At 43.3% G+C, this 20,891-nt stretch overlaps 1 protein-coding gene across 2 annotated transcripts in view; it reads left to right on the top strand.

Moving 5' to 3' along the window:
• Tigar (TP53 induced glycolysis regulatory phosphatase) overlaps positions 1-18,182 on the top strand; it is a 28,410-nt gene extending 10,228 nt beyond the window's left edge. The window contains exons 3-6 of one of the 2 annotated variants that reach the window (XM_008825464.3): positions 3,151-3,272; positions 7,778-7,855; positions 12,294-12,404; positions 16,093-18,182. In XM_008825464.3, coding sequence (XP_008823686.1) covers positions 3,151-3,272; positions 7,778-7,855; positions 12,294-12,404; positions 16,093-16,515 — 734 coding nt within the window. In that variant the 3' untranslated portion in view covers positions 16,516-18,182. The remainder of the gene's footprint in view (positions 1-3,150; positions 3,273-7,777; positions 7,856-12,293; positions 12,405-16,092) is intronic. The other variant, XM_029559826.1, reaches the window with a different exon arrangement.
• Positions 18,183-20,891: the final 2,709 nt, after the last annotated feature.

Here is a 20,891-nt window from a genome sequence, read left to right as displayed (position 1 = left end):
CAAGAACAGCCAGTGTTCTTAACCACTGAGCCATCTCTCCAGCCCCCCACCCCCAAATAAAACTTTTTAAAAATGATTTTATATTTGGAAACATTGTTTCCAAGTTTAAAGACTAGTTTAAAGACTAGCATTAATTGTATTTTTCTAAATAGTTCATTTTAGTTGTAGCAAAGACTAGGTTTAAAAAGAAACTCCACATTACTTTATTCTAAGGTGATCCTTCCTGTCCTCTTAGTACGGACTGGGTTCTTGTAGCTACCCTATGATCCAGCTAGTCTGCTTTTTGATTTATTTATTTTGTTTGTGTATGAGTATTTTATCTGCATGTATGTAAGTGTACCACATGCATTCGAAGCCCACAGAAGGCAGAAGATGGTGTCAGATACATCTCCTGGAACTGGAGTTACTGATGGTTATTAGCCACCACATGGGTGCTAGGAACTGAACACAGGTCTTCTGCAAGAGCAGCCAGTGCTCTTAACTGCTGAGCCATCTCTCCAGCTCCCACCTTTGAATTCTTTATTGTTCACACCTGATTTGTCCACGTAGGCTGCTGAAACAGATCCCATAGACTGGGTGGCTGATCGCATTTGTTTCCCACAGCCCTGAAGGCTACAGGTCCAAGATCAAGATGCCCATAGTTTGGCTGGTACAGCCTGCCCATTTTTCAGACTTTAGTCTTCTGGTTGTATTCTCCTGTGATTGAGGGCAGAGAGCAAAAACTTGTTTCCACTCAAAAGGACACTAGGGACTCTATCACAGGGACCCACCCTAACACCTGCTGTCCTGTAGAGGGCCCTTCCTACTTCATCACTTTGGAGGTTAGGATTTCAATAGACCACCATAGGGGATGTCCTGGTTTGCTTTCCATTGCTGTGATAAACACCATGCCCAAAAGAAACTTGGGAAGGAAAGGATTTATTTTGGCTTACTGGTTACAGTCCATCAAGGGAGGCCAAAGCAGGAGCTCAAGGCAGGACCTTGAAGCAGAAACCACAGAGGAACATGCTTACTGGCTTGCTTTCAGGCTCATGTTCAATTACCTTCCTTTTTAAAAAAAAATTGTTTTTTAATTTTTTAAGAATTTTATGTGTATGTGTGTATTGCCTGCATGTATGTAAGTGCACCCGTGTCATATAATGCCCGTGGAGGAAGAAGGCACCTGATCCCCTGGAACTGAAATTATGGACAGTTGTTAGCTGCCATGTGGGTGCTGGGATTCAAACCCAGGTTTTCTGTAAGAACAGCTAGTGTTCTTAACCACTGGACCATCTCTCCAGCCCCTCAATTTAAACCTTTCTTAGACAGCCCAGGCCCAGCTGACTAAGATTGGCACTGCCCACAGTCCACTCAGCCCTCCTGCATCAATTAACGATCAAGAAAATGCCCCACTGAAATGCACACAGGCCAATGTGATGGAGGCAGTTAGTTTCCTCTTCCCAGGTGTGTCAAGTTCACAGCCCAGATTAACAATCCCCAGGAGGCGGCATCCACTCTAGCAATGTCTAGTGAAGTATGATATTAATATCTCTGTCTCAAAGAAATACGACGAACTTATGGTAGTCTAGTGTCCTAGTAATCATTGTTTTGAGACATAGTGTAGGTGTGGTGGACTACATTAACAAGAAACTTCACTCTTGGATTACGGAGTGGGCATGATTTTGTACTGAGTGTTATCTCGGAACTATGTCTATTTTCTTCTATTCTTTAACAAAGGGTCCCTTAAGCATGGTTTGAGAAAAGAGGAATAAGCTTTGATAACAGTTCTACAAAGGAAGAAGTTGTTGTTCTGACCCTCCTGACTCACAGCAATACCCAAAGCCACAAACAGATGTCATCAGCCTTTGCCTCATGTTGCTTCCAACTTGTGTGAAGGAGACATCTGTAAAGTCATTGTTTTCAGTGTTATCACTGTCACATCTCACACATATGTACACTGTTCTGAATCAGGGGCACGACAGAGTCATAAATAGGGAGTATGGTATAAGATTAAAGGTATGCATTCAGCTTAGCTTATAAGAGTTAATTACATGGGAATTCCAGATCCCTGTAGAACTGATTACATTGTTTTTCTTAGGAGTGCATAGTTCTAAATGTTCTCAAAGCATATGATTAACTTGGTTTACAAGGTTATATTAAATTTCAGTTTATAAAGGATTGTTAGTTATAAAGAGCCTATACCATTAAAGTAATTCCTATGTAGCCCTGGCTGGTCTGGAACTCTATGCAGACCAGGCTGCCCTTGAATTCAGAGATTCACCTGCCTCTGCCTCCCAAGTGTTAGGATTAAAGGCATGTGCCATTGTGCCCAGCACATTGTTTTATTTTGTTTTGTTTTTTAAGACACTGTGGCCCAGACTGGCCTGCAACTTTTTCTGTGTTGACCAGGCAGGCTAGCCTCCGATTTGTAGCAGTCCTCCTGCCTCAGCCCCACAAGTGCTGAGGTTACAGAGGTGAGCCATCTTATCTGTTTCCTGGCATCAAAAACCTTTTATAAAATAATTTATTTTTATTTTATGTGTATGAGTGTTTTACCTGCAAGTATGTAAGTGTACCATATGTGTGCAATGCCCATGGAAGCCAGAAGAGGGCATTGAATCCCCCTGGAACTGGAGATACAGACAGAAGTTAGATGCTGTGTGGATGCTGGGAACCGAACCTGGGTCCTCTGCATGAGCAGCCAGTGCTCTTAACCACTGAGCCATCTCTCTACCCTCACAGTATTTTTAAAGTGAGACAGAGAAGTAATATAATTACAGCACTAATCCTTTGGACAGGGGGGGTAAAGGGGAAAATGTGAGATAATGATTCTGCTGCCTGATACAGTCCCTGTGCAATCAATACTTGAGTTACTGCAGTACATCTACAGAGGAAGTGGGCAGACACAAGAGGGAAAAAGCTAGAATGGTCTAGTTCTCAATCCACTGAATTCCCATAAGGCAAGTGGCTTTTGGGGAAACATTTGATTACATAAGCCCTTGTGGAATTCAGCTAATTGTCCCAGTATTTAGAATCATCTTTTTGAGGATTTATGTGAGCATATACCCAAGGAACTTTTTCATCAAAATAACTGCACTTTCTGTTCCCTTTTATGACACTTTTAACTTGAATCTTTTAGATACATTTTTGAATGGTTTTGTTCCACTACAGGACAAGGGATGGACGAGCCTCTTTCGGACACTGGGTTTAAGCAAGCAGCTGCTGCTGGTCAATTTTTGAACAATGTGCACTTCACTCATGCCTTCTCCAGCGATCTCACCAGGACAAAGCAGGTGAGTTTAGGGTCTAGGCTGATAGGTCAGAAGTCTCAACAACTGTAAGCTCAAAAACTCTGCTTCTAGGGACCTGCAAGATGGCTCAGCAAGGAAAGGCCCTGGCTGCCAAGCCTGATGACAGAGTTAAATCCCTACATCCCAAATGGTGGAAAGAGAAAACCAACTCACAGCAAGTTTCCCTCTGAGCTCCACACATGCACCATGATCACACATACACACACACACACGCACACACACACACACAAATAAACAAACAAATAAATTAAGATGGAAGCCTGAAAATAAATAAATGTAAGACAGACCTCTGCTTCTAGAGCCAACGCAGAATTACTTCACACAGAATATTTTAGAGTACCTTTGAAGAAAATGTATATCAAGAGTCTATTATTTGTATATCAAATGTGTATCAATATATTGATAAAATTAACTTAAAAATAAGTTAATATGACAGCAAGCCAACATGAGTAACAGATTAACCCCCCAAAACATCTGATATTAGAATTATTGTAGATAATAAAACACTGTGAAAGACATGTTATAAATGTTTTTAGGGAGTATATTAGCATAACATGATGCTAACTTTAAAAACAAAACCAAATCGGGGAGCTAGAGAGATGGTTTGGTGGTTTATGTATTGCTTTTCCAGAGGACCCAAGTTCAGTTCCCAGCACCCATGTCTGGTGGCTCACAACCGTCTGTAACTCCAGCTGCCAGTGCCTCTGGCTTCCCCAGGCACTTGTGCTCACATGCACAGACACACACATATATACACATAATGAAAAATAAAATAAAATCTTTAAAAAACTTAAAATCGGGGATGGAGAGGTGGCTTAGTGGTTAAGAGCATTTGATGTTCTTGCAGAGAACCTGGGTTTTTTGGTTCCCAACACTCACGTGGCAGCTAACCACCTATAACTCCAGTTCCGGATCTGATACCCTCTTCTGGCCTGTGTAGGCATTGTACACATGTGGTATACTTTACATGCATGCAGGCAAAACACTCATACACATAAAATAAAAATAAATTTAAAAGCTGGGCATGGTGGCACTCGGGTGGCAGAAGCAGAGGCAGAGGCAGGCAGATCTCTGAGTTCAAGACTCTCCTGGTCTACATAGCCAGTTTCAGGCCAGCTGCAGCCACAGGGAGATCCTGCCTCAAAAAAGGAGACCTATGATGAATGACAAGGGAATAATGGGATTGGAATCTTACCCTCCCTGAATAAACAACTAGGAAATACAACAAAAATATATGAAACCTTTGAACTTGAGACACTTGTAGTGCCTGAAGGAGGTGGCACACACAGGCAAGCCATAGGGGAAGCCACAGAGGAGCTCACTGGTCCCATCCTGGTGAGTTGAGGGAGCAGTTGCAGAACTTTGGAGGTAAGCACAAGGGAGCAGAGAAAGAACCCCAGAAATACACACAGGGATCCTCTTAGATCCTGGCTGGTCTCTAAGTCTGCACATTCATCAGTGAAAATACACAGCAGGCAAAACACAACTTCCTGAGAGACAACGGTTCCTGGGAAGGGACAAATAGTGAAATTCCTAGAGCGCTCACAGGACAGGGATGCGTCAGAGTCCCCACCAGACAGATGTTGAACTCAGCGTATTGTAGAGATGCCAGAGGAACCACACCTTGCTATTTGAGGAGAAGAATGAGAGAAATAAAAGATATGAAAAAATTTTGCTATCCAAATTGGGATTTGGAGAGATGGCTCAGCGACTAAGAGCACTGACTGCTCTTGCAGGGGGCCTGGGTTTGGTTCCCCACACCCACATGGCAGCTAACAGTCATCAGAAACTCCAGTTGCAGGGAATCTGATGCCCTCCTGACATCCATGGCATTGCATGACACAGGTGCACTTGCATACATGCTGGCAAAACTCTCATACAAAATAAAAATAAATTTTAAAAAATTCAGTTTTACATTTTTTAAAAAGTAGTAACTGAAAAAATTTTAAAGATTTTTAAAAAATATGTGTATGTGGGGATAAGTGTATGTGAGCATATCAGTGGGGTTTTGACAGAGGTGTTAAGGTAGTTTAGTGAAGAAAGATGATCTTTTTGTTTTTTTTTTTTGAGGCAGTGTCTCCCTATAGCCCCAGCTGGCCTGGAACTCTCTGTGTAGACCAGGCTAGCCGCCATGTTACAGAGATCTGTCTTCCTCTGCCTCCTGAGTGCCAGAATTAAAGGCGTGCACCACCAAGAGTGGCCCAGGAAAGGCGAAACAGTGGGCTAGCCACAGGAAAATCATGACTTTAGACCCTTGTACCATATTCATGGTTTGAAGTTATAAATCAGAAACCAAATCTTTTTGAAATTAAAAATTTCTGTATGCCAAGCATAGTGATGCATACTTATAAGTTAGCACTTGGGAACTGAGGCTGAGACAGGAGGATCAAGAGTTGTAGGCCTGCCTAAGCTACACGGTGAGATCCTGTTAAATAAAACAAGCAGAAGCCCTTTGAAATATACCATTAAGAAAATGGAAAGGGGCTGGAGAGAAGGCTCAGCAGCTAAGAGCACCACTGGTCTTCAAGAGGACCTAAGCTGGATTCCCAGTACCCACATAGAGGCTAACAACTGTGACTCCACTTTCGGGGGATCTGACACCCTCTTCCGGCAAAACACATACACGTAAAATAAAAATCAAAAACTCAGACATTCATCCAAGGGCAGATGTCCATATAAAGACCTGTTGAGTTGCAGTTTTCTTTTTAGACAGGGTCTTCCTGTAGCTCTGGCTGGCCTGGAAAGATCTGCCTGCCTCTGCCTCCCAAGTACTGGGATTAAAAGCATGTGCCATCACATCCAGGTTATTTTTATTTTTTAAATTATGAGTGCCTGTGTGTGCAGTTGTCCCTGGAGGCCAGAGGAGTCAGAACCCCCCAGACCTTGAGTTCCAGGACACAGTGAGCTGCCTAACATGGATGCTAGGAACGGAACTCAGGTTTTCTATAAGAGCAGCAAGTGCCCTTAACTGCTGAGACACCTCTCTAGCCCTTGTAATATCTTTGAACAGGAGATGGCAGGCATCTGGGAGATGGCTTGGTGGATAAGAGCTCTTGCTGTGCAAGCATGAGGACCAGAGTTAAAATGCCCAGAAGCTGGTCATGGTTGTATATACACATGTAACCTCAGTGCTAGAGTGGAAGACAGGATGGCTGGGCATTGGCAGCCACCAGCCTATGGCAGGTTCAGTGAGAAACCCTGTCTGAAGTGAATAAGGTGGAGCGTGTTAGAGGAGGACACCTGATGCTATCCTCTGGCTTCATGTACATACGTGTACATTTAATACACACGGAGACTGTAGAGAGGTGGAGGTGAGGCAATATTGAATAACATCCTAGGTGAGTTTTTAGACAGGATCTCACTATGTAGCACTGGCTGGCCTGGAACTCATTATGTAGACCAGGCTGGCCTCAACTCTGCCTTGACTGTAGGAAATAAAGGTGTGAGCCACCTTGGTCTGCTTCTAGGTGATCATCTTAAAGAATCTTTCAAAGACCACAGATTGCTAGATCCAGGAAATGTAGCCAAATGCCTATCAGGATAAACACAAAGAAGTCCATAGAATAAGGAAAACATGTCACTAAAGGCCAATAACGAGGCATCTACAAATTTCTCACTATAAAAACTGATTTTTAATGTGCTAAGAGATGGGACTAATCCCCCAAACCGTTTTGTACAGATAAAACAGAAGCCTTTCAGACAAATAAGTTTGAAAGTCACTTTCAAAGAAAACTGAAAGAGAAGGAAAATAATCCCAGGAGAGTCTGAGCTCAAGAGAATTGTGAGCACAGAAATCAGAAAGAGGAAATCGCTGGAGCAAGCTGGTTAGCTGGGCTAGCTGGAACGGTGAGCTCTGGGTTCTACAACACAGCCTGCCTCAGGAAATGAAGTGCAGACTGATCAAGGAACATACCCCAGGTCAACTTCAGGTATCCACACGTACACATGTGCCTACACACATGTGAACACATACATGTACACACATATTCACATGTAAAAGAACTAAAAGGTTAGCACATCTTTTCCATGAGGAGACAGATAATAAATATTCTAGGTTTTACAACCTCTGGTGTCTGTGAAAGCTGTTTACTTTTTTCTGTTCACATTGATGTGATGAGAATACATGCAGTAATGTGACTGTGTTCTAATAAAACTTTATTAAAGCAGATTATGGCTTCTGGAGTTTAATTGGTCAGTGTGTAGACTGGCAGATAAAATAATAGAAAGAGTCAAACATGAAGACAAGATAGGATGAGCAGGATAGAAAAGCAGGTACTTGTGTTGGTTTGTTTTCTGGTATGGGAGATCAAACCCTGGACCTCTTATATGGCCAGCAAGTACTCTGCCATTGAGCTCCAGCCCCAGCCTGAGAAGCAACTCTAGTACAGGGAAATTGTTGTGAGTACGTTTATTAGCTAAAGCAATATGTATCATTTTGAAATTTCATGGTGACTATTCAAATGAAGTATTTGTCTTTTCATTTTCAGACCATGCATGGCATTTTGGAGAAAAGCAAATTTTGCAAAGACATGGCAGTCAAGTATGACTCAAGGCTTCGAGAAAGAGTAAGTACTTACTCATATACTCTTCTCTAGTGCAAACTTTCAGGAAGCTGTCACTCAGTTTGTAAGTGCAGTCCTCCTGGAGATTTAGAATGTATGGTATGGATCTGCTATGTAGCTGTGATGGCATACATTTCTAATCTCAGTGGAGGCAGGAGAATTGTTAGAGTCCAGCCTGGGCTATATAGCAAGACCCTGTCTTTAAAAACCAAAATTTGGAGATTTAGTTCAGTGGTAGATATAGCTCTAGGTACTTTCCTAGAATGTTCAAAGCCCTGGGTTCAATTCCCAGCACAGAGGTAGAGGAGATAGAGAGGAGGGAAAACCTACTACTTGAGAATTATTGCTTCGTGCTAGTATATAGTACCTTATTTAACTATATGAGATAACCTTAAGTTATAAATGAAGACGCACTCATAAAAACATCATAATATGGCCAAGTTTATAGTAAAATTGAAAGGTTCTCACCTTCCAACTCCTAATTGCTATAAGCATGGGTCAGTTTTTTCTGACTCCTAGCTTGTTCACCAGAAGTGGACCTTAAAGCCAAAATTTAGAGTTAGGGAAAGGCAGGTGGAAATTTCCGGTCAAATATCTGAACCAAGAGCTCTTCCTGGAGCAGTGTTTTTATCGTGCCCTACAATGCTGACTATAAGCTCAGCAGCATCTCCGTCAGCTCCAGTTTCTTCTTTACCCAGGTAGAATGGCCCAGAATGGTTAGAGCACTATAAAAGACCCACTGCTCACAACTCACATGTGTTCTCTGGTGTGGGTCAAGGTCTGGCAGGAAGAAATTCGCACTCTTCACCTGGGAACCAGGGCTCAGGAACACCAAGCAGGGCCTCTCCTCAAATATTGAGAGAAAGCATGGTCCCCTGGCTGGACCACCTTTCTCACTCTCTGCTCCCTCAGTCCTTCCAGCCTCCCCTGAAATTTCAGTGAATGGCCTGGTGATTGCCACATCTGGGTTTTTAGCTGACAGCCCTTCCCATGCCTACGTCAGTGTCTGATTGCATGCCCTGCAGCAACTTCTAGCTCCGTGCAGTGAGCTGAAGTCACTCCAGCCTGCTCCTGCTTCAACCATCCTGCCCACTATTCAGCCTCATACCATCACTGTATCTTCCACAGCCTGTCAACATCTGGCCACATCTGGTTTTCTCTCAGGCCCCTGACCTCCAGTTGCAGCTCCAGTAACCTTTTGAAATTGTGCTCTGTATAAAATGGTTCAGTAGTTGTCTCTCACCTTTATGAGGTTGTCTAAACTGTTTAACCTCCCTCCCACACATTGCATGAGCTGTCTGTCACCTTGACCTGCGCTCTCTCCTCTTCTGGTGCCTTTTCTTTGTCTTGGGCAGGGTCTCCCTGTAGCCCTAGCTGGTCTGGAACTCACTATGGAGGCCAGGCTAGCCTTGAACTTTCAAACCTCCGGAGTGCTGGGTGCCTCCTTGCCCCGCCCCCCCAGTGCTTTTTGCTCCAGCCTCTGTGATAGGTATCACAAGAGGGTGTTTCTGTGGTATTTGCCCTGCCACCTGCTGGCACTTTTTCCGAGCACTGAAGGCTCATTCATGTTCGTGACAACCTAGTGTTAGAAAGATTTCAAAACCTTAGGTTTTAAACCTGCTGTCTTTTTAAAGATAGGCTCTTGCTATGCAGCCCAGACTGGCTTCAAATCCTTGATCCTCCTGCCTTGGCCTCCTGAGGGCTTGGATAGCAGGCGTGAGCCACCACACATGGCATCATTTTACTTTTAAAAGTCGTACCACATCTGGAACATGGTATCTCTTTATGGATGCTGTGTGTTCCCAAAAGAATATTGGAGGTTATCTAGAAAACATTTTGTGGAGAGAGAGAGAGTGATTGAAGGAACAAAGGAAGAGACGCAGACATTTTGTTATAGTATTTGTAGTTGCTGTACATCAATGTGGGAAAGTGTTTCCTTTCTTTCTTGGTAGTTTAGTTTAGTTTAGTTTTGTTTGTTTTGTTTGCCAGAGCCAACGTTGAAAAATTAGCATACTTATTAGGTTTATCTATCATCTCTATCTGTGGTTTTTTGAGATAGGATTTCACTTTGTAACCCAGCTGTCTTCAAATTCTTTTTTTTTAATTTATTTTATGTGTATGAGTGTATTACCTGCATGTCTGTAAGTGCACTGGGGACGTGCAATGCCCTCAGAGGACAGAAGTGGGTTTCCAATTCCCTGGAACTGAAATTGTTAGCAACCACGTGGGTGCTGGGAATTGAACCCAGGTCTTCTGCAAAAGCAACCAGTGCCCTGGCTTCAAATTCTTGATCCTCCAGCCTCAGCTTCCCAAGTGCCAGGCATTGGAAACCATGCTGACTTATTCCCCGTTTTATAGATGTAGAATTGAAAGCACACGTAGGTCCAGTCCACATCCAGTATCTTGTCAGCTGCCTGGCCTTAACACCCACTAATGAGAGGCCTCTGAGATCTTCTCTGACCTCATTCAAATGCCCCAGACCTTTCCTCACAGAGCTTGAATCTGTGTTCCACTCTGCCTAGGGAATCTGCTCTCCAGCCTGGCTGCCTTCTCACCCTTTGGCCTCTGGTTCTCTAAGTCTAAGAAGAGGCTCCTTCGTTTGTGTCCTGCCCTTCATTTCCTCCCACCCAGGCTCTGTTTTACTAGTGCTCCTTGATTAGCAGTCCCCTCACCCTTTGGGCTCAGCACATGGCTTGGCTGCCCAGCATGTCTCATGAGGAGAGCTCACACCGTTAGCTCTGAGGATATTGGGTAAAGGAAGACTTCTCTTGCTGTGGGATAAAACGGGCTGACTCACTGGCCCCTCTGTAATAGGGGTTGCTCCACATACAGCCAAGAACATAAGCAGTTGGGCTTGAGGATAGTAAGAGTGACTGACTTTTTAGGAAACATAAATTTAGAGGATAGAGAGATGGCTTAGTGGTGAAGGACCCAGGTTCAGTCCCCAGCACCCACATGGTGGCTAACAACCATCTGTTACTCCAGTTCAGGGGATCTGATACCCTCTTCTGGCCTCTGCAGGCATTGTACTACTTGGGTGCACTTATATACATGCAGGCAAGACACTCATACACTTTAAAAATAAGAAAACATACCTGTTCCTATGAAAATAGCATTTTGTTACCAGGTTTCAGATAATGGTGTGAGAATCTTTTAGCAAATCATAAATGTCACTTTGCTTTCTTAAATGCTTTATTATGCAAATAATTCATTATTTCTAGAAGGAATTTTCATTTTGTATGTATGAGTTTTTTGCCTGCATGTATGTAAGTGTACTTATGTCATGCAGTGGCAGAGGCCAGAAGAGGACATTGGATCCCCTGGAACTGGAGTTGCAGATGGTTGTTAGCTACCATGTAGGTGCTGGGAACTGAACCCAGATCCTCCAGAAAGAGCAGTCAGTGCTCTTAACCACGGAGCCTTCTCTCCAGCCCCTAAAATTATCTTTTACATAGTCTAGTCTAAAATAGTACCTCAGTCCAATGTTAGAGTAGAGTATGTATTTCTTATACTAATGCAATTTAAAAGTAGCTAGGTGACATGTTATTGCATAGACTTAAAAAAATTTTATTTATTTTATGAGTATGACTGTATTGTCTGCATGTATGTAAGTGTACCCGTGTCATGCAGTGCCTACAGAGATTGGAGGAGGGCATCAGATCCCCTGGAACTGGAGTTACAGACAGTTGTTAGCTGCCGTGTGGGTGCTGGGAACTAAACCCAGGTTGTCTACAAGAGCAGCCAGTGCTCTTAACCACTGAGCCATCTCTCCAGCCTGAGTGTATGCCAACTCTGGCCCTCAATGAGCTAGGAGAAATTTGTTTTTCCACACTAACACTTGCTCTTTTGTTTCTTTGACCTTCCCACTTAATAGCTTAACAGTAGTGGCATAAACTTTCAGGTGGCTCCCAAGGTGGATTTCCCACCTTTCTTGGCCTTTTCCTTTGTCCTTTGCTGTGGCTAGGTCTTCAGAAACCTCAGAGGCCAGCAAGCTTCAGACTCAGACCCACGGTGGCTTGGATTTTAGGTGCTGATTACTGGCCACAAAGATGTAGGCTGGTTGCTCACCCTCACTGAAATTCCGATGCCTTGCTGAGCAATGGACATGGAAGTGTTTAATTGTAAACCTGCCATTATCAGAATCAGGCGAGACAATCCCATGATTCCGTGTTCATCTGGTAAAACCCTTCCATCTACTTGGGCTAGCCTCAGGAATTTCTTCCCCACAGCACACTTGGACAGGGTACCCAACTTGAGAATTCCACTGTATTTTCTGGGTTCGTGGCCCTGTACTGAGTGTGTTCCCACTGTCAAGACCAGAGTAGATAATAAAATAAGTGAAGGACATCGAGCTTGTTCTTAGGAAGGTTTCAATGTTCCCAAACCTAAACTTTATTGTTGTACAAATTTTAAATGGTACCTCTGTCTACTGGACTTCCAGAAGTACGGGGTCGCAGAAGGCAAGCCACTCAGCGAGCTACGGGCCATGGCCAAGGCAGCAGGGGAAGAATGTCCCATCTTCACCCCGCCCGGAGGAGAGACCCTAGAGCAGGTGTGTAGCCCACATCCAGGTTGCCACATCAGCGACCTTGCCGGCGACTGAGTCATTGAATTCTGAATGGTTTTATGTCCTGTTTTTCTATCCTAGAGTCTGTGACTGACAGCCAAGCATTTTGGAAGCTTCAACAAGTCCTTTTCTTTTCCTTTTAGCCCGTCTTTCTCAGCTCCTGCTGAATCAGCAGTCATCCCTGATGGTAGATGAGGAAACGTTCCTAGACAATACGATACTGCTCAGGAAAACTGAACAGAAAGCAATGGGGATTGGGGGGTGGGGCACAGGCAACTGGGGGCAGCCAGCGAAGGAGGCTGAGTGGGGCTTGGAGGGGGACAGGCAGGCCAGTCAAGAGCCAAGTGCTTCTAAGTATGAGACCTCCAACTCCTGCTGACTGACAGCATCTCCAAGTTTTTCCCCCACCCAGTTCTTTCTTTTATTGCTTTTTTGAGCCAGGGTCTTCCTCTAGCCCAGGCTGGCCTGGCACCTATGTAGCCCACACTGGCCTCAAACTCATGAACCCTTCTGCCTTGGGTTCTCAAATGCTGGAATTGTAGGCATGCACCATCATGCTCAGCTCCAACCTCTGATTTCTTTTTCACAGTTTTCTTTTTTTGTGTGTCTGGGGGGAGGGGTTGGGTAGGCAGGGTCTCCCTGTAGTTCCAGCTGCTCTGTAACTCACTATGTAGACCAGGCTGGCCTCTGGTCTCACAGAGATTCTCCTCCCTCTGCCTCCAAAGTGCTGGGATTAAAGGTGTGTGCCACCACACCGAGCTCTAAAATCTATTCTTAATTGATAAATGAAGACGTAAAAGTTGTACATATTATTGCAGTGCCAGGTGATATGTGGACATATGCATCCATTGTATAATGTTTAAATTGGGCTGAACATTTTCTGTCTCCTCAAACACTTGTTTCATTATGATGAAAACTTCCAAAATCTTTTCTTCTAGCTTCATGAAATGTACAGTATATAATTGCTGTTGCTGCCTTCCCTTGCAAAAGCAACCTGGAACTTCTTGCCCCTAACTGTAGCTTAGCACCCATTGATCCACCCTTCTCCATCTGTCCTGCACCCTCCTCTCCCTGACTTCTGCTAAGCACCACTCTACTTTGGTTTTTATGAGCTCAACTTTTCCACATTGGCCAGATGAGAACATGCCCAGTGCATCCTGAGTCTGGCTTACGTCATAGTGACGCCCTCCACTTCCAATCATGTCATTGAGGATGACAGATTGCATGCTTTGCTGGTGACTGAATGGTGTTAAGTGTGTGTACCATATTTTACACCTTCAGTTGACAGCTGTTTCTTTTGACACAGAAGCAACTCTTACCTCAAAGTGGACAAGTAATTGTTTATTCTGGAGCCAAATGTAGGTGACCATGGCCTCTAAACACAGATCCAAATTACTCCAAATTCTGTGTTCCAACATGGTAACAGTTTCATGAAGTTTTTATAGTAACAGAACAAAGACATAAATCAAGACAATTTTCAAATACATTGGTGAAGACATGAGAGAGTCAGGTTACATCAAGGCAGGGAGAATTCTGCTTGTAGGGCTTAGGTGCTATCTGACAGCATTTTGGTTGGGGTACACTACACTAGGGATCTGTTTCTGGATTCCAAAGGATTTACTTAATGGTCACAAAATATACAGAGGTATATTATCTAATATATATTATTGCCTTTCTCTGTCATGTACAGAGAAGGGCAATAAATGGCTATTGGGGGGCTAGAGATGGCCCAAGATAATTTGGCTCTGGACCTGCAACATTCCAACCCCTCCACATCAAAAGTTCCAGTTCATCCATCAGTCTTTGCAGACACAGCTCCTTTCTAGAAATTCTTCACATTTCCACATCTTGGTCATTGCAAATAGTGTTGCACACAGGAGCACAGATATCTGACTGAGTTCTGGTCATTTCCTTTGGACACATACCCAGCAGTGGAATTGTTACATTGAATGCTAGTTCTATTTTTTTAAATTCTTGGGGAATTTCCCTGCACTTTTCCATAATGGCTGTACTATATATTCCCTGATATCAGCAGCGTGGAGAGTTTCCTCTGTCCAACATCAGTACTTGTTTCACCTTTTTACTTATTTTGTGCATACATATGTGTATGTATGTATGTGTGTTCACATGCGTATGGCAGATACACATGTGTAAGTGTGCATGTGGAGGCCCAAGGATTGCTCTCTACCATGTATATTGAGGGTCTTTTGCTGAACTCAGAGCTGGCCATTTCAGGTAGTCTGGCCAGTCAACTTGCTCCAGGGGTTCTCTGTTCTGTAGATTGGGATTACATGGGATGGGGGTCAGGGGTGGGGTGGGAGCTCAGGAATCCAGCTCTTTACATGGGTTCTAGAGATCCAGACTCCAGCCTTCACTTGCACAAGCGCTTCACACACTGAGCCATCACCCCAGCCCCGCTTTCATCTTTGTTTTTTTGAGATAGGGTCTCCTTGTAGCCACAGCTGGCCTGGAATTCACTGTGTAGACCAGGCTGGCCTTCATCTCCCAGATATCAGCCTGTTTCTGCTGGGATTAAAAGGCGTATGCTACCACGCCTGGCTCTTTCATCTTTTCTGGAAATAGCCAGTTTTATTGCAGTCAGACAATAACTCTTTGTGGTTTTAATTAATTTGCATTTCCCTGATAATTAGTGATATTGAACATTTTTTCATATACCTGTTGGTCAGTTATATGTCATTCCATGTGTGTGTGTGTGTGTGTGTGTGTGTGTGTGTGTGTGTGTGCTGGGAGTTGAACCCAGGGCCTCAGCACGTGTAGGACTCTCAATGCTGTGACCAAGCCTAAGCCTTGTAGGTCTTTAGGAAATGAATATTCAGGTCTGTTGCCCATTTTTAAATTAAGTTGCGTTTTGCTGTTGATTTTTTGGATGTATTCTGGATACCCCCCCCCATCATATGTACACCTTGCAAAGACTTCCTGCCATTCTCGTGTTTTATCAGGTGTTCCCTTTGCTGTGCAGAGCTTTTCAGTTTAATATCCCATTTGTCTATTTTTGCTTTTTCCTATTTGTTTGGAACCCTGTCCAAAAAATCCTTGGCTTTTCCAAAGAGCCACAGTGCTTTACCTACATTTTTATCAAGTAGTTTTCTGTTGTATTTTTTCCATGAGAAGGTTCTGTCTTCTTTTCACTGTGCTGTGTTTGCACTGTGTCCACATTTATGCTGGTATCATGCTGTATGGATTCCTGTGGTTTCATAGTATATTCTGAAGTCAGGTAGCATAATTCCTCCTGCTTTATTCCTCCATATGCATATGTGTGACTTGTGTATGTGTGCACATGTATTATGGGTGCACATGTACATACAAGGTTGACATCAGGTACCTTCCCTGATCACTCTCCACCTTGTATATTGAGGCAGGGCCTCTCCCTAAACCAGGAGGTCAGGCTCTGGAGTTCTGGGGTTCCTGCCATTTCAGCTAGTATAGCTAGCCAGCTTGCTCTGGGGGTCCCCTGTCTCTGCCTCTGGAGTTCTGGGGTTCTGGTCTTCACGCTTGTGCAAGCACCTTTCTTGCTGGGCCATCTCCCCACCCTCCTGTTTCATTTTTTCTTAGTGTCTTTGACTTCTAGTGGTTTTGGGAGCCCCGTGTAAACTTCAGACTTGTGTTATAAAGTCAATGACGTCCCTTTATTTCTTTACTTCTTCCTTCACAGGTGAAATTGCGTGGAAAAGATTTCTTTGATTTTATTTGTCAGCTCATCCTTGGAAAAACAGGTCAGAAAGAAGACATTTTGCCAGGTCCTCCAAGCAGCTCCCTGGAAACCTGCTTAGCAGACATATTTCCATTGGGAAAAAGCATCTCTGAGCTGGATTCCGACAGTGGCATGCCAGGCTTAGCAGCCAGTGTCTTGGTTGTGAGCCATGGAGCTTACATGAGAAGCCTGTTCGGTTATCTTCTGAGTGACCTGAAGTGTTCCCTACCAGCCACTTTAAGCAAATTCGAACTTTCGTCAGTCAGTCCTAACACTGGGATTAGTGTCTTCATCATAGACGTTGAGGAAGGAAGAGAGCCAACGGTTCAGTGTGTTTGTATGAACCTCCAGGAGCATCTAAATGGAGTGACAGACACTCGCTAAATTGAAAACTGCATCAAAATCTTAAGACTTTGGAGCCTGAAGGAAGTGCCTTGCAGAAGCAAGCCTTGGCTTGCTGTGTTTCCATCCTGCCAATTTGGAATCAATTAAGAAATCAGGTTGTAAAGCTCCACAGTGGTGGGGGGCGGGCTTATCAGTTAAGGAAATCCACCTAAAATCAACCTATTTTTTGTTTTCTGAGTACATTTGCCGTTTCCTACAGTAACTTTGCCACCCTGTTCAGTTATGTCTCTAAATTATTAATGTATGAAGAAACTTGGTATTGCAAATAGGGGGGAGTAACCTTGTTTTTTTATTTTCCATTTTGTTGATCTTTTGTCATCAATGTCTAGCTTATTTTATTTTGGTGAGATAACTATACGTTTTCACTGTTGGATCAAGTGCTTGCAAGAAAGGACGAATTGTAATTCACTGCATATTTACAATGATTGTGCTCTAGTCCAAAGACCTTTGAATGGAAATTTCCCACCATCATCAGTGTAAAATAAAAAGCAAAACCACCAGAGGATCGTCCACAGAAGGCAGATGTTGGGATTTCTTATTCTAAAAGGCTTAGATACAGATGAATGTACAGTATGTTTGCAGAGCAGCCTTGGGGGTAAAAAATACCAAAACACCTACACCACTTGATCAATACACATTGCAGGAGTCTCTGAGGAGGGCAGTTTTCCAGAGGTAAGCCAGGGGAAAAAATAATTACTTGGATCGAAGAAGTGGAGAATTTCTGATTTGAGGAAGGATCCAAATAAAGTCAACAGTTACTAGTACCCTAAGAACAAAAGTGGGGACTTCTGTTGAAAAACAGGGTGGTCTGATAATGCACAAACCCACAAAGGTGGGTTTTGTGTAAGGTACAGGTGAAATTGATTTTTCTCCACCAGATGGCGCTATAGGAAAGAGATTTTGATTAACCCAGATGTTTTTGAGAAAACAATTTTTTTAAACAATTTTGGGTGTGTAGAAAAAGTGGAGCAGAAAGTAGGTTATTCCCACATGCTTGCTTTTTCCACTTCCTTCTATTACTAAAATCATGCCACAGTTAAAGAAGCCCAGATCTGAATCAAGAATGTATACAGTGTATACCTTTGATTTCACCACACTGATGACTGCGTGAGCCTCGTGAGAGTGGTGAGCCTCTGGCAGAGCCTTCCCTCCCTTCCCCTGGGCATCCTCTACATTGCATCTGAAGTTCAGTGTTCACACCATTCTCAGTGTGCCGAGGATGACCCAAGTTACTCTGCCAGTGTTGGGAATAGCATGAATTTGAGCAACAACGGAGTGTTACAAAAACGGGGGGTTTAGGGATGTCACGTGTTGCTCAGTAGGCCCTGGTTTTGGTCCCTAGCACTGACGGAAAAATAAAGGACAAAACTGCCCTTTTATAAAGAAGCCAAACAGTATGTAAGTTTTCTGTCTTCCACGGCTGCCAGTGCAGAGTCCACACTGAGCGAGTCCTTTGTCCTTTGCACACATCTCCCCAGTGCTGAGCATCTAAGGCAACAGTGTTGTTTTGATGCATTTCAAATGTGCATAAATACTCAGCTGTCTGTATTCTTTATTTTATCCATTATGTGTTGGAACACTATTTTGGGATGTATGGATCTATTTAATTGTAACCACTCTATTCTGTTGAATAAATACAGTGCATGTCTATTGTGGGCGTTTATTATATGTGCGTGTCTGTTCAGTATTCTGTGGGTGCATTGTCACAGGGGAGAGTCTTTTGGTTGCAGGGGATGAGATGGGATCTTACTGTGCATGCCAGGTTGATCTTGAACTCATGATCCTTCTGTCCCAGCCTTCCAAATGCTGGAGTTAAAGGTATGTGCTGCCACACCCTTCAGACAGTCCACAGCATCCATCACTCCTGCTCTACAGAAGCTGCGGCCCCAGGTGCTGCCTGATCCAAATAGCGCCATAGAGCTATATATTGGGCCTGCTACTGTCTCACTAGCTCTTGCTAATCTGATAGTAAAAACCATGGTCTCACTTTATTAAGCTTTTTGGCCACTGCTAAGCCCAAGCAGTTTTTGCACATATGTATGACAATTCTAGTTTCCTCACTGGTGAGCTTCCAGCATGTGTTCTTTGCCTGGTTTTCTTTATCTCAGTGATGTATAGGAATAACGTAACTATCCTGCTACATACATGCAAAATCTTCCAGTTTGTTGTGCATTTTTTTTCTATGTTTAGTTTTCAAGCCCATCCAAAATATTTTTTCCTTCTGGTTCTTTGTTGTATTTTTAGGATGCCTTCCCTGCCAAGGGACTATGTAATAATTTCTATAGTTTTATAGAATTTTAAAAAATATGCGTAGGTGTGTATTCCCTGCACATAATTTAAGTGTACCCATGTGTGCAATGCCTGTGGAGGCCAGAAGAGGGCATTGGATTCCCTGGAACTGGACTTAATGGATGGTTGCTAGCAACCATGTGGGTGCTGGGAACCGAACCTGGGTCCTCTGTAAGAGCAGCCGGTGCTCTTAACCACTAAACCATCTCCAGTCCCAGATTTATAGAAATTTTGAATGCCAAATCTTTTAAATTTTAAGTAATGTGATTAACCCCTGTACATTTAACTTGCATATTCAATACAGTGTGTTGCCCCTGTACAAATGAAAAAAGAACTCAATGTTTCTACACTGATATGGCTGCTAAGTTCTGTACAATACCAACTCACACTAGAACCTGGGAATACGTTCCCAAAGTTAGCAGCACAATTAAGGTTTTCCAGGCTTAGAAATTTATAGAACTATATAAATTTTATATGAAAAGACCGATAACAAGTGTGTTCAGCCGCAGCAGCTTTTCCCTTCTGCAGTCATCTGAATGTCATTACAGACTCATCCTGCACACACCATGTATAAAGGAGCAAGAAAGGAAAGTTCTGTAGTGGTGTGGTGCCTGACACCATTCTCTGAATAGCTCAGTCATCTGTTAAAAGCACATCTGAAGTCTCTGCTGTTTGTCCTAAAGCAGAAGATATTTACATAGGGATGGTACGGTCCAATCCCACATTTCTAACACTAGAAGACCCAATTAAAGAGCCTCATCTGAGACTTGAGTCAACTTTTCCCACACGGGCCAACTCTGGGGAGAAATGGCTTTCTTAGGATTTCCTATCGTTAATGACGCAGTTCTGAGTACTCTGTCAACAGTGGCTAAAAAAAATCATCAAAGCGAAACAAAAGCAGGACACGCTTCCCCTCCCCAAAACTCAAAATACCACGACCACTGCATTCATACAAAGATGACTTAATTGTGAGGTGTTTCACCAGAGAAGACCACCAAAATAATGCCAAAACTCAGCATTCGAACCCAAGTGCAGTGCCTGGCCATTCTTAGGTAAGCTTTTATACAGAAAAACCACATTCAGGGTGAAAATTTTAAGTCTCATAGCTTAGGAGTGGAAAGCCCCTCTAGCAATTACTATTCTGCAAAAGCAAGCCAAGTGTAAAACACAGAAGCCATAAATCTGCACTTAGTAGGAGCAACTAGAAACATGCTGACCTGTTCTCAAGGCAACCAGGCTCCTGCTGACATGTTCTCTACTCATACCTTGGTACAGCTGAGCGGCACCTTCCTGTTCCCACACCCTGGGCTAACTGCCTTTTAGTTACAGAGGCTAGAGTCAGCCTAGACTTCAACATGGTGTAGCTATGGTCAAGAAGGTGCCTTATCACAAAGAAGTATTTTATCAAACTCAAATCTTTAAATTATCTGCACTTAATTTTCAATAGTAGAATACAATTCAGGTTCATGTTTTCCATTGGATGAAACAATTATCCAAACATGGTAATTGTCTGTTGGGGCTGGAGAGATGGCTCAGCAGTTAAGAGCACTGGTTAAGTGGGTTCAATTCCCAGCATCTACATGATGGCTCATAACCATCTGTAACTCCAGTTCCAAGGAATTCGACACCCTTTTCTGGCCTCCACAGGTCCTGTATGCATGTGGTACACTTACATACATGCAGGCAAAACATGCATATGCAAAATAAAATAAAAATATTTTAAAGTTTATTTTCCCATTAAAAATCTACTTGAGGCCATTCCTTCCTTGGAACCCCTTCCACTGTCAAAAGTACACCCTCACTTTCCCTTAATAAATTTATATTCACTCTCCTTTAAAAAAAAACAAACGGGGCTGAAGAGATGGCTCAGCCTTTAAGAACACTGACTGTTCTTGCAGAAGACCTGGGTTCGAATCCCAGCACCTACATGGCGCTAACAACTGTCTGTAACTCCAGTTCCAGGGGATACGACAGCCTCTTCTGTCCTTAGGCATTGCACAGCATGGGTGCACTTACCTACAGGCAGGCAATACATGCATACATAAAATAAAAAACAAGGTATTTTT

This window comes from Nannospalax galili, unplaced genomic scaffold (assembly GCF_000622305.1).
Source record: "Nannospalax galili isolate Female #2095 unplaced genomic scaffold, S.galili_v1.0 scaffold589, whole genome shotgun sequence".
Taxonomy (NCBI): Eukaryota; Metazoa; Chordata; class Mammalia; order Rodentia; family Spalacidae; genus Nannospalax; species Nannospalax galili.
This window is presented reverse-complemented; position numbering and strand designations above follow the sequence as displayed.